Source organism: Muntiacus reevesi, chromosome 1 (genome assembly GCF_963930625.1).
Source record: "Muntiacus reevesi chromosome 1, mMunRee1.1, whole genome shotgun sequence".
Lineage (NCBI taxonomy): Eukaryota > Metazoa > Chordata > Mammalia > Artiodactyla > Cervidae > Muntiacus > Muntiacus reevesi.
The window spans coordinates 171,304,386-171,321,388 of NC_089249.1; the positions used below are offsets into that span (position 1 = coordinate 171,304,386).

The following is a 17,003-nucleotide window of genomic DNA, read 5'->3' on the forward strand; positions in this document are numbered from 1 at the left end:
ATCCAGCCGTCTGTTGAGGGGCACTGAGGTGGCTTCCATGTCTTGGCTATTGTCAATTGTGGTGCTATGAACATAGGGAGTGTATGTATCATTTCGAATTAGTGTTTTCATTTTTTCTAGGTTTAAACCCAGGAGTGGAATTGCTGGATCACAGTCTGGTTCTATTTTTAGTTTTTAAAGGAACCTCCATATTGCTTTCCATAAGTGGCCACACCAATTGACATTCCCGTCAACAATGTACAAGGATCCTCTGCCCTTCACAACCTCATCAGCACTTGTTATTTGCAGGCCTTTTGAGGACAGGCATTCTGACAGCTGCAGGGTGACTCCTCACTGTGATTTTCATTTATATTTCTCTAATAGTGATGTTGAGCATCTTTTCATGTGCTTGTTAGCCGTCTGTACATCTTCTTTGGAAAAATGTCTATTCAAATCTTCTGCCCATTTTTTATTGTATTTTTTATTGAAATGTATGGGCTATTTGTGCATTAAATATTAACCTGGTTTTGGTCTCATAATTTGCAAATATTGTCTTCCATCCTATAGGTTTTATTGATCCATTTTGTTAATGGATTCCTTTTTTGTGTGCAAAGATTTTAAGTTTAATTAGGTCCCATTTGTTTATTTTTGTTTATATTTCTTTTGCCTTAGGAGACTGATCCAAGAACATATTGCTACAATTTATGTCAAAGAGTGTTCCACCTATGCTCTCTTTAGTTTTATGGTTTTATGTCTTACATTTAGATCTTGAAACCATTTTGAGTTTATTTTTGTATAAAGTATGAGGGAATGTTCTAGTTCAAGAGTGTCTGTTCAAGTTTCCCACCACTACTTGTTGAAGGGGTTTCCCAGGTGGTGCTAATAGTAAAGAAACCACCTGCCAAAGGAGGTGATATAAGACACTGTGGGTTTGACCCTTCAGTCGGGAAGATTCCCTGGAGAAGGGAATGGCAACCCACTCCAGTATTCTTGCCTGGAGAGTCCTGTGGACAGAGGAGCCTGAGCTGCAAAGAGCTGGACACAGCTGAAGTGACTTAGCATGCACACACTTATTGAAGAGACTCTTCTCTATATATATTCTTGCCCTTTTGTAACAGATTAATTGACGATAGATATGTGGGTTTACTTCTGGGCTCTCTAGTCTATTCCATTGATCTATGTGTCTGTTTTTGTGCCAGTATCACACTGTTTTGATTACTATAACTTTGCAGTATAGTCTGAAGTCTGGGACAGTTATACCTCTAGTTTTGTTCTTTTCCCTCAGGATTGCTTTGCAATTCTGGCTCTTTTGCAGTTCTGTGTACATTTTGGATTTGTTCTAGTTTTGTGAAAAATCTCGTTATTCTGAAAGTTGGACAAGATCTTTTAAACCCCTCCCCGTTTGGGTGTGTGTCTGTTCTTGTGTGAACATTAATTAAATGAGCTAGGTTACACACTCTAATTTTTTTTAAACTTTTTATTACAATGTATATTTCAAAGGAGTGTTTACATAGAACCACTATCCTGATTAGGATATAGATCTTTTCCACCCTGATTATCTTTTTCACTTTTTATTTTGAAAATAACATCATATTTACAGAAATGTTTCAAGAATAGTACAAAAATTTCTCATATGCCCTTCATTCACTTTCCCCAGTCAACATTTTAGCATAATAAGTTTCTCATTCTCTTGCTCTCGTGCTATTATTATTTTTTTAATTATTGGAGAGTCAGTTGCTGACAATAACCCATTACTCCTAAATATTTCAATGTGTTTTTCCTAAATGATATGTACTATCTCTTACATAACCATTGTTCAACCATCAGAATCAAGAAATTAACATAGACTCTTCAGATCCCATTCAAATTTCTCCAGTTGTCTTAATAATGCCCTTTATAGCAACATATAGATATTATTCAATATTTATATTAAAAATAAATATTTGTTTATGTTTTACATATACATATTTAAGCACTTCCCTAGTAGCTCAGCTGGTAAAGAATCCACCTGCAATGCAGGAAACCCTGGTTTGATTCCTGGGTCAGGAAGATCCATGGGAGAAGGGATAGGCTACCCACTCCAGTATTCCGGCCTAAATAATTCCATGAACTGTATAGTCCATGGAGTCACAAAGAGTCTGACACAACAAAGTGACTTTCACTTTCACTATACATATTTATAAAATATAAGATATATATATACTCATATATAAACAAATATTTATTTATTTATACCTGCCCCTCTGGACCAAAGTTTAATTCAGGATCCCTTGTTGCTTGTAAATATCACATCCCTTGTCGTTAGGGACTTCCCTGGTCACTCAGGTGGGCAAGAATCTGCCTGCCATGCAGGAGACCCTGATTCTGTCCCTGGGTTGGGAAGATCCCCTGGAGAAGGGACTGGCAATCCACTCCAGTACTCTTGCCTGGAGAATTCCATGGACAGAGGAGCCTGGCAGGCAGGCTACAGTCCATGGAGTCAAAAAGAGTTGAACATGACTGAGTGGCTAACACTTTCACTTTCTTACTCAGTCCGACTCTTTGCGACCCCATGAACTGCAGCCTGCCAGGCTTCCCTGTCCTTCACCATCTCCCAGAGTTTGCTCAAACTCATGTCCATTGAGTCAGTGATTCCATCCAACCATCTCATCCTCTGCTGCCCCGTTCTCCTTTTGCCCTCAAGCTTTCCCAGCATCAGGGTCTTTCCCAGTGAGGCAGGTGCCAAAGTATTGGAGCTTCAGCTTCAGCATCAGTTCAGGGTCGATTTCCTTTAGGATTGACTAGATTGATGAAACTTGGCATTTTTGCAGAGAATGGGCTGGTAATTTTGTAGACTATCCCTCAGAGTGGGGTTTTTAGGTGTCTCCATGCAACTGGGTCCAGGGGCTGCATTTTGGCAGGTACCACAGAAGCACTGCTGTGTCCTCTGTGTACTGGGCCCAGGAGAGCACCGTGTCACTTTGTCCCATTACTGGGGAAGTTAACTTTGCCACTTGGTTAAAGTGGGGTTAGCCAAGTTTCCTCTTTGAAGAGGTACTATCTTCCCCTTTTAAAGGATGCACTCTTTTGTGAGAAGACACATTGGGACAATCTAGAGAGCCCACTCCTCCTCAAAGTCTCACCCACTAGTCTTGGCATCTTTGGCGTCTGTTGATTCTTTCCCGAATCCATTATTACTGTGATGGTTGCCAAACAGTGACTGTTCCCATCATCCCTGTGACAGTTACTAGTTGGCATTCTACTGGGAAAAGAGCTTTCCTCTCATTTGTTTGCATCTGTATAGACTCATGAACTCCTATTTTATTCAATAAATGATCACTATTTTTAGTATTCATTTTGATGCTCAGATTGTGCCAGATGGTCCTTTCAACCATCCTTTCCGTCGTCTCCTGACTCCTGTATCCTTTTGACAAATCTGCATCATTTTTTGAACATTTACTTTCTGGGGTAAGTGATGTTCCAGGCTCACCTTATATCTTTCCTGTTCCGACTCTGAGTTCAGCCATCCAAGGAGCTGGTTCTTCTTGGTGGAGGGTGGTGCAGTAAGTCCCCTACATACAGACCTTCAAGTTGTGAACTTTCAAGGATGCGCATGTGCATTCCATCAGCGTCAGGCATGAGCCACATTGCAGCTTGCCCTCCGTCTCCTGTTGCTGGTGACCCTTTAGCTGTACCTCCTCTCCCTCCTCCACTGAGTAAGTCTTCCTGCCTGTTCGCTTGATGCCAGCCCCTGTATGCCCGCTGTTGTACTGTACTACTGAGCTTTTCGAGGTGACCTACTGTTGTTTGTTTGTTATATATTATTTGTGTGAAAAGTATTATAAACTTACTACAGTAGAGTACTATATGGCCAATTGTGTCAGTTGGGTCTAGGCTAACTTTATTGGACTTGCAAACAAATTGGATTTATGAACCTGTTCTCAGAATGGAACTCATTCACATGTAGGGGACTTACAGTATTTACACCTGGGCTTCCCAGGTAGCACTAGTGATAAAGAACCTGCCTGCCAATGCAGATTCTATCCCTGGGTTGGGAACATTCCCTGGAGAAGGAGATGGCAACCCACTCCAGTATTCTTGCCCTGAAAATCCCATGGACAAGGAGCCTGGCGGGCTACAGTCCACGGGGTCCCAAAGAGTCGGACACAACTGAAGCAACTTAGCACTAGACTTAGCACTACAGTATTTAGGTAGGCTCGTTGCAACTGGGGAGTTATTGCTTCTGGATCCTCCTAGAAGACAGAAATAGGAAATGTGTGTGGATAAACATACACACTCACACACCTGCATCAGTATTTACTTGCATTCATAAAAAATATTAACCTGCACTCACACTGATGCTTCCCCTTCCAGCCCGATACTGCAGACACAGTTCAGTCTATCCCCACTCCCTTCTCCGGCAGCAAGAAGCCCAGCTCCCATCTCCCCTTTTCTTTCATCATTTGCCAGTCTCCTGCTTGGCTGCCCCGGCCCCGGCCAGGCCCTGACCTTCCCTGCCCCACCTACATCCTCTGCCTGCTGACCACTTCCTCGGCCCTGGCCCCAGTGCCCCAGGGGCTCCGGCCACTTCAAAGGAAGAGCCGGGAAAGGAAGCAGACAGATCATCACACGTGTCTTTAAAAAAGGAGGGGACGTGCAGGGAAAGAGGAAGGGCTGATCGGCTTTTAAGGAGACACCTCTGTTGTCCATTCCGGGTCAGATACCACCCCCTCCCAGGTGTTAACAAGGCTGCTCCAGGTCCATCTCCACCCTGACGCCCTCCGCCTCCATGGTACCTTCCCAGTTCAGACTGGGGATGTCGGGGGTGGGGGGCAGGAGCGGGGCAGCGCCCACTTACACCGCTCTTAGAACAAAACCCAAACTCAGCAGGGCCAAACAGAACCACAAGACCCATGACCTGGTCCCTCTGCCTCTCCCTCCTTTCCCCAAGTTGGAGGTTTGTGGGGAGAGGAGGCGATTAAAGATTCAGACCAGTCCTGAGGGCAGAAGGAAGACCCAGGAAAGCCTTTGAGGGGCTGGCAGAGACGGGGAGGGCAGAGACAGGGCTAGAGGAAATGGCTTCCAAACCGTGAGAGGCGGGCAGGACAGGGTGGGGTGGGAGTCCAGCCCCAGCAGGGCTGATCTCTGACACTGGGGGGTGGAGGTGGGACGGGGATGCTGGGCCCAGACAGCCAAATTCCACACTCCCTCTCACTCCACTCCATCATGGCAGTTGCCTCCCTGGATGGGTGGGAGCCCCAGGTCTGGCAACTCAGAGGTCTGGGCTGAATCCAGCTCTCCCCCACTACCGCCTCTGAGGCCTCCATCACCCTTCCAGCCTCCTCGGGCCAGGGGTCTCTGCACCAGGAAAACAGAAATGGTCTTGACACCTGCCACCCACACACCTCCCTGCCATTCTCCTCACAGCAGACAAATGGTGCTGTTTCCCCACTTAAGATCTTTCTAGAGATTCTCCTGGGCTTCCCACGTGGCGCTAGTGATAAAGAACCTGCCTGCCAATGCCGGAGACTTAAAAGACACAGGTTCGATCCCTGGGTCGGGAAGATCCCCTAGAGGCGGACACGGCAACCCACTCCAGGATTCTTGCCCGGAGAATCCCATGGACAGGGGAGCCTGGCGGGATACAGTCCGTAGAGTCGCAAAGAGTCGGACACTATTGAGTACGACTGAGCTCAGAGACTTTCCTATGGACTTAAAAGAAACACTTTGCTTAGTGAGGCAATGAGCAAATCCCCTCCCCCACCCCACTTCTTAACGCTTGCCCATTATTTGTAAAATTTCCACAATGCTTCTATATACTTTTCATTTTACAATGAAGGCAGCAGCCTCTTCCTGACCCCCTAGTCAGCTTCCTCCTGGGGTTGGGAGGGGTTGGTGGGGCTTGCCTCCTTTCAGTTCCCCACTTAGAGGCAGCAGACAGTGTGAAGTTAAAATTATCTTCTGGGAAACTTCAGCCTGCCCAGCGCTCTGGCCTCCCTGCCCTGCTTCCCCTCCATCTGGACCACGCCCGAAAGTCAGAGCCCAAGAACTGGTTCTGGGGACAAAGCCTTTCTCAGAGGCCGCAGCCCCGAGCCACCCACAGTCTGGACATCCTCTGTCGTTTGTTTTAAAGACCCTGGTGGCCTGAGTGGTGTAGGGGCTTCCTCCCCCACCCACCTCCCGTGCTCTGCACCTTCCCAGGAGTATTGTACGTGGGTACGCACGGGTGCCAAGCCCTAGAGTGAAGGGCCCTCTCCTGGCCAGGCCCAGCTCAATAAGCCACACTACTGTGTCTCCAGCTAGAGCTTTTCAAAGGTGAGGTTGGTTTTAGGCAAGGGACACATCTCTCTGAACAGGGCTAGGGCCTGTCATTACCCTTGCAAGGCACTTGGGCGACCATGTGAGGCTGAACCAAGCAGAGTCCCTCTTTCAAAAACATGTCAGCTTATAGAGGGAGCAGGCCCGGCTGGGCTTGATGAGTCACTGTCTGCAGATCCTGAAACGATCTTGCCGGAAATCACCTGGAAATTTCCATAGACCTGGAAAGGGGAGGCAAGAAATCAGTCAGGTGTTTTGTCTCAGGATCTGAACTAACCGTGTGGTGTTTTTTTTTTTTTTTTTCCCTTCTGTATCACTTTTGGTGATGAACATAAAGTCGTGTCCATTCAGTCAATCCCTGAGGGCTGCCTGCTCTTTGCCCTGCACATCATGAATGAAAAGCCAACTTACCATAGGAATTGCTGCTCTGGGCTTTTTCAGATCACGCTGTCTGATCTGTGTGCTAGGCGTCTGCTCCAGAGAGAAGGCATGTGTATTTGTTTGTGGAGCGAGGGCTGTCACGGAGCAGAAATCCTCTATCTGTAACTGCGCAGAGCTGCGTCCACAGTGCTTGGCTAGCGTGGGCCTTCAGGATTTCCTTCTCTGTTTCAGAATGACTTGGGGGATCTCTTCAGGAAGGCAGCGGCTGCGGAATGAGGAAGGCAGTCTGGCGGCTGTTAGGGACCCTGGGCGGCCCCTGCTCCAGAAGCCTGTCCGGCCCCCCCCCCCGCCCCGCGGGGGCTGCCCTTGCCTGTAGGACTCCCCTTCCCACCGCTTCCTGGGTGTCTTCTCACCCAGGCTCCGTGTGCGGCTGCTGGCTGCGTTCAACCCCAGACACCCTCGAGTCTCCTGGTTTCCTGTTGGGTTGGGCTAATGCGAAACACAGCTTGGTGATGGAGGGTGGGGGGGCCTTCCGCCCCCATTCCCTCCTGTATGGTCTGGGGGTTGGCTTCACAGAGGCTTCAGCTCCTGCGCCAGCAGCGGTCGGTCCAAAGTGGACACTGATGCCCCACTTCGCTGGCAGTGGAGGGCCACACCCCCTCTTATTGGTATTCCTACACCCCATCCAGTAAAATTCTTCCCCAAACCCCCCAGCTGAACATGGCATCTGCTTCCTGCCTGGATCTGACAACCTCAAAGTCAGACGTTTTACATTAAATTGTTGAAAAGGCATCACTTTGGGGAGATCAGTTTGGCGGAGCAGTGTAAAGGGGGGAGTGCTCCCCTGCTACCTCCGCTTCCCCAGCCATTTCTCTGTACCCCCTCCCAGGCCCACTGAGGGCCTTCTCTGCCCCTCTCTCCCCCCGAGTGTCCATCCTGACCCCGGTACTGCAAGTCCGTCCAAGCACTAATCCCCAAGCACCCCTGCCCCTGCAGCTCCATCCGGGGACATGACAGCAAGCAGACCCTGCCCCCGACAACGGGCCGCACCACGGGCAGGCACATATGGACTTGACCAGGCGTCGGTTCCCCACGGTCAAGGCACTGTCCTCTTGGAAGCCCCGACTCCCAATGTCGGCTTTGATTTGGCCGTCCTCCTGCCTCAATGGAGGGCCTTTCTCAACCCAGCGCAGGCGTGAGAAGGCCGTGGCGGGGCTGCTCCTTCCTGGGCACACGGAGCCTCCGACCCCCATGTCCGGACCCCCCCGAATGAGGCTGGTCAGCTCAGGAGCCGCCACAACTCTGGGCACCCTGACCTTTCTCTCCTCCTGCCCCTCTTGAGTGTGCTTTGAACCTCAGCTCTCAAGGAGTGTCTGAGAAGCCCTTCAAGTCTCAGAGCCAATGACAGAGACTTATGAGGACGCTTTCTCAGGGACATCTCCCCCACGGAGCCCTGTGGCCCCGCTGGCGTGCTGCCTTCACCATTTTCTCTGCGTCCGTGTGTCTATGTCCACCTGCTCAGACAGCCTGCTCCCTCCCCACCGACTCACGTGTGCACAGCAAGTGTGTGCTTTGGGGTCATCTGCTGCCTGCAGACCTGTCCCTTAGGTGCCTGAGGCTGGCCCTCGCTGCTCCCCTCCTGGAACTGTGATACAGCATGTGCAGGAAGGTGACCCTCCACACACACGGCCACCAGGTGCCCACTCCTCGGTGAGCTCCGCCTTCCTGGAGAGCAGACCCATTCTCTACCTTCCTGGGAACCTGGGCCACCTGGACGGCCCGCAGCCCACGTTCGCCAGACCGTGGCTCCCTGGCCTCTGTGTTCGGTCCTAGCACGGGCAGGGGCCCCGTGTCTCTCTCTCACCAACAGCACTCCCCACTCACTGGATCCAGAGCGTTTAGGTGAATTTTAGAGTCTTCTGTTCTGCAGGCTCCCCTGGTGGTCGAAAAAGTAAAGAGTCTGTTTGCAATGTGGGAGACTGGGGTTCGATCTCTGGTTGGGAAGATCCCCTGGAGAAGGAAATGGCTACCCACTACAGTATACTTGCCTGGAAAATCGCATGGACAGAGGAGCCTAGCAAGTTATAGTCCATGGGGTCGCAAAGAGTCAGACATGACCAAGAGACTAACACCACACACACACACACACACACACACAGAACTGTTCTTCTGCACGCTTAACATCCAGCATATTTCATCATCTCTAAGGTGCTCGTCATGTAAACATCTCTGAAGTCAGCTGTGCACACAGAATGATGGTGTATCTTGTTTTATGCTTTAGCTGTTAGCAGTACATAAAATAATATGTGTCTTAGCATCGGGGCATCTAACTCCCACAGTTCATGTGCTGTCTCAGACACACATTCCCCAGACATCCTCCAGCTAAGAGCCCTTTTCCAGACTCACACATGAGTCATTTCACCTTGACTTTCTTTGATATTTCACATCCTTTTTCCATATGCCTAATGGCTTGTCACTCATTAGCTGTAAATTCTTTAACAGGATGACACCTGTCAGGACCGCTCTAAGTGAATCAAGTTCATTGACCCTATGTCGTGTCAAATTATTTTTGTTATGCCTCTCATTTTGGGTTTTGAACCTATTTAGGTTACTTTTTAGGTAGCCTGGCTGCTGCTGCTGAGATCTCTCTGGTTCGATGATGCTCAAAAGAAATTGCTTTAATGTGGGGCTTTGTGAAAACAAGGGAATTTATTGAAAATAATCAAAACACTCTTTTGTTAAACTCTTTACTAGTCTACTCAATAGCTTAAGCCACATGCTCAAACACACAAATGTGTCCTCATGTATAATTTATACATGTGTGCATTGTACTACACACACAAATACATGTGGCGAGAGAGATGGAGAGGCCAGTGTGAAGCCTGAGTAAAGGGAAGAGACAGAAGCGGAATCTCTGAAGGCGAATACATCCTCATCACGACTTGGGGCTCCCACCAGGAACAGGGCTCAAGGACAGGTTCTGGGTCCTGGTCCGTTTCTGGATGTCTTCCCTCCCTTACACTGTCCGCTTTGCCCTCTGTGTGTTTGTGGGGGGAGGCAGTCTTCTGGGTTTTTGGCTGGACCAGTGGGGAGACAGTGGTGCAGCTTCCTTGGGATGGAACACCAAGGGGAGGTGGATCAGGGAAGTGGACAGGGAGGATGGGCAGGATGCTGCTGCATGCTGGGTTAGGAGCCATAGAGTACAGCATCCAGGAGACCCTAAATATCCTGCTTGCAGTTCTTCATCCTGCCCTGCTGCCTGATGACCCGGGAAGGGTAATCACAGAGGTGGCACCTTCGTGTGGGCGGGGCCTCAGCAGGGGCGGGGCCTCCGCAGGGGCGGGGCCTCTGTGGGTGACACCGGCTGCAGCCGAACTTGAGTTTCCAGCTGAAGCCATTGAGCAAGAGATAAGGAGACCTGGCCCCAGGGCATTTGAACAACCCAGAATTAACCTCCCTTGGCCCTGTCATTAGCAACAGAGATACAAATCAGGGAAGATTTTTGTGCTGCCTTGACCATTTTCTGAGTTTTGGTAAAACAGAATCATGTCGAATGAAAAACATAAAAATAAAACAATTGCTAGGATAGATTTTTCCCATATTTAAAAATTAATGCTCTTGGGGGAAGAGGGGTAATAACTCCCCCTACCAAACGCACACACACACACACACACACACACACACACACACACACACATATACACACAAATACATAACAGTCTAGAAAAAATATTCTAAACTATTGAAAATATGTCTCTTGGGGTTGTGGGACTACAGATGATTTTTTTTAATTATGTATTTAAGATTTTTTCCATAACGAAAATGCATTATTTCTGCAACATAATACTTTTTAAAAGAAAAGTGTTTTTTTAAACCAAAAGAAAAAAAATTTTTTTTTACTGTTCTATTTGTGCATTTTGCAGACTGGCTGTTAGGGGCTGCTGGTTACAGGCTGTGAGGGTGTGGGCATGGTGGCCAGGCCCTGTGTGGGAGCCCAGGACTTTTTCTGGATTGTGGTCACTCCCTCGGTCTCGTCGGTCTCCGCTGCAGGTGGCCTTTGTGGTTGGGTGGTGTTCCAGTCAGTTCAATGTGCTTCTGTTTGGGATTTGTCCTCAGGCGTCCGAAGGCGTCCCCATGAGATTCTTCACCAAGCTGGACCAGCTCATCGAGTTTTACAAGAAGGAAAACATGGGTCTGGTGACCCACCTGCAGTATCCTGTGCCCCTGGAGGAAGAGGACACTGGAGATGAACCAGAAGAGGAGACAGGTAGGAAAGGCAGAGGGAAAGTGCCTTGGGTCCCTGCCATCTGAGTCCTGTGGTTAAGTGCTGGGGTATTTCTCTCACTTCAAGTGCTTGTAGATTAGGTAGGTCCGGTTATCAGAGGGGGTGACATGGTGGTTAAAGACCTGTTAGGAACACAGGCTCTGGGGTCAGGCAGGCCTAGGTCAAACTTCCTGCTCCCCATCTTCTTAGCTGTGTGACCTCGGATGAATTACTTAACCTTTGCGAACCACAGACCTCTCCTAAAGAGACACTAAAAATCATGTCTTCCTCTCGGTGTCATCAAATGAGTCAATGTAGATCCCAGAGCCTAGTACACAGTAAACACTCGATGCTATTAAAATCATTGTCAAAATAATTAGCTGAATTTTGCTGTAAAGTGGAGGGAGGAAGAGATCATTGCACCAAACTGGAACGATTAGAAAGGTGTTTCGTGAGAGTATCATTAAAACAAACAAACAAAAAAGTACAGCCCCTGAAAGGCATCTGAGAGTCAGTCCTGCTGCTTTAACAGTGGAGGGACAGACACACAGGCAAGGGTCGGACAGGGAGCGCCCCTTCTCTTCCCCTTAATGTTCATGTCCTAAAAGAAACCCCTGAGATACGTAACTGAGACTCTCAACCGGTCAGGGACCCCCCTAAGTCCCAGGTCCCAGGGCCTGGAATCAACAAGACCCCTGGGGGTCTCCCCGCAAGGACAGACTAGACCAGAGGTGCCGAGGTTCCCGGCCTGGCTCCTCCTGTCCCGGGCTGCTCCCAGCCGTCCATGGGGCGCCCTTTCCCCCGCCTCTGCAGGCCCCCTTTCCACTACCTCCCTGAAGACCCACATCAAGCGATTGCACAACGCCTCGGCAGCCTCGCCAGAGGGTCAGCTTTGAATAGCCACCTGCTCCTGGAGGTGAGGCCCAGCCAGAGTGTGTTCAAAGGTGCTCAGGTTTGCAGGGGCTGAGGGGTACCGCTCACAGGCTGAGGCAGCTGTGCCCCTTCTCGCTTCCCCTGGCCCAAAAAGAGGTGCCCTCAGCTGTGACATAGCCAGAGCTGACACATCCACCGTGAGTCTGGGGCACTGGCCAGGGCTGGAGTCCAGGCTGGCCTCGACACTGAGACGCCATCCTGCTGAAATGCCCGCTGCCCTCCGTCTCACACACACCGCCCCCCATTTCTTCCCCTCTGGGCATGGTGATCTAGAAAAAGACCCCAACACTTGAAAAAGTCCTCCCTGAAAGAGCTGGAAAGAGAAGCACAATCTCACGATGGCCAGCTTCCCTTCCCCAAGCAAGGCCCTGTTGTTGGCTTGAGGCGGAGCCTCCCCTCCCCCACCCGACCCTCCCCCACTCTCACCCCCTCCCCCGCCCCCACCCCCACCGGCCCAGTCCAAGGTGTCAGATTTGGCTCAGGTCTCCTCAAGGTGCTGCGTGCCCCCGTGGGGCTCTAAACAGACTCATGACCATTGAAAGAACTCAGGCCAGGTGAGGAAGACAAGGGCTCGTCCTTCAAAGAGGACGTCCCCAGGGGAGGTCTGTGGCCAGGCCCGTGGTCATGGCCATTCTGTGTGGGGAGAGGCTGGGACAAGATGTCACAGGCCCCAGGGGCTCAGGACTCATCCCCCCCACCCCAATCTCTGCTACATGCTGGATGGAAGTTTTCCTCGGTGAGTGGGTAGGAGCCCCATCTCCCAAGCCGAGTCTGGTCACTTGGGTGGAGGGAGCCCCTCACTCTCTTCCATTGTCTCTGAGCGTCTGGAGGGAAAGAGAAGGAAGGATGGAGACTGGAAAGTCCAGAGAAAAAGGGGCCTGGGTGGGAGTGTGGCTGGGGCCTGCCTGCTCCCTGCCCCGCTCCTCCCGTGATGGGCACCCAGCGTCGGCTGGTCCAGGGCCCCTGCCCTGCCCCACGGCCAGCTGTCCTGCTGAGCTGTGAGGCGGCTGATTCCACCCCTCCAAGGCCAGCAGCCCAGCCCAGCGTGGCTGTCTTATCCCAGCAGGTGTTTGCAGAGCGTCTCAATGGGACAAACTCTATGCTGGGCCCTGGGCCAGAGACCACCAAGACCAGGTCCCTGCCCTTGGCCAGCTCCCCCAGAGTCAGCTGGCAAAGGAGCAAGGATGGGAAGGGACAGAGTGGGCATAAGTGGGTCTGTGGCTGGGCGCCTGGCCTGGACCTCACGTGACAGGAGGGCAGGGAGATCACCAACAAAGGGGGTGGGAGGGTGGAGATGCTGAGAGAGGGTGCATTCGGCCCAGACGGCTCTCCTGCTCTTGTCTTGGGTAGAAGGGGCCCTGTCTCCACCTGAGTTGCCACCCAGAAACATCATCCCGTTACCTTCGGGGCCATGCGAGGCTAAGGAGGCCCCTGCTTCCATGGAGAACCCTCGAGCAGCCGAGGTCAGCCGGCCAAGCCTCTCGGAGACATTGTTCCAGCGACTGCAGACCATGGACACCAGTGGGTGAGTTTCCACCTGGTGGGCCCCATGATATCCAGGCAGCTCACCCTGTGCTTCCCTCCACCCCAGGACAGGGTGTCACGGAGCCTGGCCTCCCGATGGTGTGTCTCTAGTTCTCAGGGTGGCTCTGACTGAATGGGCCCTGAATGGCCCTGCCCAGAGGCTCCGTGTCCACCAGGCCCCAGGGCAGGAGCTAATTCTGGAATGATGGATGATTCTCTGCTGCAAATGACATGGGCCTGCTCCAGACTCAGGGGCCTAGGCTGTGATTCCCTGGCTGGGGCCTTCCATGAACTCACATGACATCTATTCCCATTCCAAACACCTCTCCCCGATTCAGATGGTCCCAGCAGAGGAGATGCCTGCACTGCAGCCTGGACCTGCTCTGGGCCTCGTGCAAAGGTGGCCACCATCCTTGTCACCAGGAGATAGGCCAGAGCAACAGTCCATGGGTGGTGTGAACTGTGAGGTCTGCACAGCGTACCACTCCTTTCTTTGTGGTGGAAAGTGTTGGTCGTTCAGTCGTGTCCGACTCTTTGCAACCCCATGGACTATAGTCCATCAGGCTCCTCTGTCCATGGGATTCTCCAGGCAAGAGTACTGGAGTGGGTTGCCATGCCCTCCTCCAGGGGATGTTCCTGACCCAGGGATCAAATCCAGGTCTCCTGCATTGTAGTCAGATTCTCTACTGTCTGAGCCACCAGGGAAGCCTGTGTGGTGGAAGGTGTGAGATGCAATCCTTTTACCGGTTTGTTTCACTTGCCCTGACCCAGGATTCTCAGGATCTGGTCCCATGGGTGGCACCAGACTGATCCATGTCAGTGAGGCAGCTCTTTTGCCCCCTTAGCTGGCTCAGGCTGGATGATGCGAGGTGGCAGTACTGCCTGGGAGGGTGTTGGCTATTTTGCCAATCAGAGGCCCTGACTTTAGCACAGGTCAAGGGATGGCTTCCACAGGGAAGATGCTCCATGAGGGGAACTGTGTCCCCAGCACCCAGCATGTCACCTGCTTCGAGTCAGAACTCCTAGATCTGTGTTCAGTGAATGAATTAGCACATAGTCATTTCCACGCGTTAATCTTTCAAAACATTTTTTTGTTTCTTTATGAGAAAAAAGCCCCCAAAGAATATCCTATTGGCAGGGCTCATGCAACATCTCCAACTTGAAAGCGTCATTTATGACACCCAGGGCTGCTCCCCTGCCATCGGATTTGGCAAAATACAAAGGAAAGGCCTGAAGGAAAACACAAACTGCCGGTTGCTAAGATACCTGGTGTTTTCCTATTTCCACCTTGACATATCCTCTAGTTCTTCTCCAGGCTTACCAGACTATATTCTCTGCACCCTCCTGGAATTCCTCGTTCTGTTTACCAAGAAGCTAAATATGCTTTAAATATGTTGATTCATTATCATGATCATCCTGATATATGTGTCTGCATAACAACTACTTATTAAGAGTCCATGCAGGGCCCATTGTTTTTAGTTTCCTTGCGGCTCTATGTCTTGGAGGGTTTAGGTGCCAAATGCAGTGCAGTCCCTGAAGAAATAGGCAAAGATGCTCAATAGTGCCCCTGCTGCCCAGCTCCTCCTGACTCACCCATGTATTCTCTTGGCTCTATCTCCTTATCAGTCCCTCCTCTCTAGGGACATGTCTTCTTAAGGGACTCAGGGCCCTGTGAGGCTGAACGAGGTGTTCAGCCAAGCCTCCACGCGTCTCCTAAGATGGGGCGGTGGGGGCAGCTGAGGACTAGTGAGCCCAGGAGGTGGCCCTCTTTGATGTGTTGTTGTTTAGTTGCTAAGTCATGTTCGACTCTTTTGTGACCCCTGTGGGCTGTAGACCATCAGGCTCCTCTGTCCTTGGGATTTCCCAGGCAAAGATACTGGAGTGGGCTTCCACTTCCTTCTCCAGGGGATCTTCCCGGACCAGGGATCAATCTCATGTCTCCTGCACTGCAGGTAGATTCACCACTGAACCAGCTGGGAAGCCCTCTTTGGTGTGACTTATCAGCTAACAGACAGCCCTGAAACTTGCCTAAAACTTCTGCTTAGAGATGGGCGTGTGCAGGTGGAACATACAAGAGGGACCATGGTGGCTGCCCTCAGTTCTCTTCTGGGCACAAAAAACTAAGATTCTGCCTTGTGTTTGCAAGTTAATCTATGTTGCTTGTGAAATAACTTTGTACACCGAGGACTGCCTTTGTATTATTCTTAATTATAAGACAAACCGCACAGTCTTTTGTGCAAGCTAATTAGATCTAATCAGTTAGATCATAGTTAATACAAGACTACTGAGTAAAATCAACTTTCTCTGATAAACAGAGTCTACATCTTTATGTCAACACTTTTTGACAACAAACATTTTTAACAGACATAACTTCCTAAAGCAAATACTGATAATCTCAAAGTTACAAGTCAACAGGCATGAAAACTGTTAAAAGTACATATCTTAATGCTATAGGAGAGATTTGTGCTTTTTAGTAAACCAGACTGAGGCAGAAACTGGATCAAGACTCAGAATGGGTATAGATTAAACTTAAATATTATGAAAACTGGTATGTGAATAGTTACTAACGTAAGCTAAATAAGTCAAAATGGCTAATCCATGTCTTTTCAACCTTAAGAGCAACAACCTTTCATTCTTTCCAGGATCCTACAGAGAAAAGCTGTGATCTCTAGTTTCACCTTGATTGCATGTCAAGGCTGGAGCACAGCTATTTATGGCTTGTATGAATTTTTTCACACATGTAAATCAACATCCTTAAGCCTCCCTGCCCGGTTTCTTTGTTTGTGGAATAGGAATAATAGTAATATCTGCCTCATAACATTGATTTAAGTATTAAAGGGGAAAATGAGGGACTTCCCTGGTGCTCCAGTGGCTAAGACTATGTGCTCCCATTGCAGAGGACCCAGGTTCGATCCCTGGTCAGGGAACTAGATCCCACATACTACAACTAAGAGCCCACATGCCAAAAGTAAAGATCCCGAGTGCTGCAACTAAGTCCTGGCATAGCCAGATAAATATATAAATATTCTTTTTTAAAAAGGAAAGTGAACATAAAATGGTAAGCAGAGTGACTAGTATGGTATGTTCAGGACATACTTGCTCTGATTACAGTGTTCATTATTATAGGAGCAAAAATTCAATTTTTTAAAATTAGCCAGAAAAAAACCGTGCTCGGGGATAGAATGTAGAAGTATGATCAGCCTCGGGGCAGCCCTGGTGCGATGAGGCCTGGGCTCTGCCTCTGCTGGGCTGTCCTGTGCAAGGACAGGTCCTGACTCAGGCCCATGTGCTTCATCCAGAAGCTGAAAGGGACTGGACCAGACTGGGAGCAGGGGTTGGAGCTGTGAAGGCCCAGCACCTAGGCTGTCACTACCACACCCCCAGCCCCATCACTCATCACTGAGACTTCCCCTCAGAGCCTCAGATGACCGGGAACCTCCTTGACACGGAGCTCCAGGTGGCCTTTGGCCGTGAACTTGGAAGTTGGTCTGTGAGCTGGAGCTATTTGCCTTCTCTAGACTAGAGCATCCCTCAGCCCTTAGATTCTGTCTTTAGGAATAGATGAAGCAGGAAAGCAAGTCCTCTGTACATTTTCAGAGCTCTTCTGTCTCTTTGTCAAAGGATA

At 50.0% G+C, this 17,003-nt stretch overlaps 1 protein-coding gene across 1 annotated transcript in view; it reads left to right on the forward strand.

The window, feature by feature from the left end:
- Positions 1 to 17,003, forward strand: part of INPP5D (inositol polyphosphate-5-phosphatase D) — a 143,598-nt gene that overhangs the window by 44,046 nt on the left and 82,549 nt on the right. Inside the window, exons 3-4 of the mRNA XM_065930551.1 lie at positions 10,774 to 10,924; positions 13,205 to 13,379. Coding sequence (XP_065786623.1) covers positions 10,774 to 10,924; positions 13,205 to 13,379 — 326 coding nt within the window. The remainder of the gene's footprint in view (positions 1 to 10,773; positions 10,925 to 13,204; positions 13,380 to 17,003) is intronic.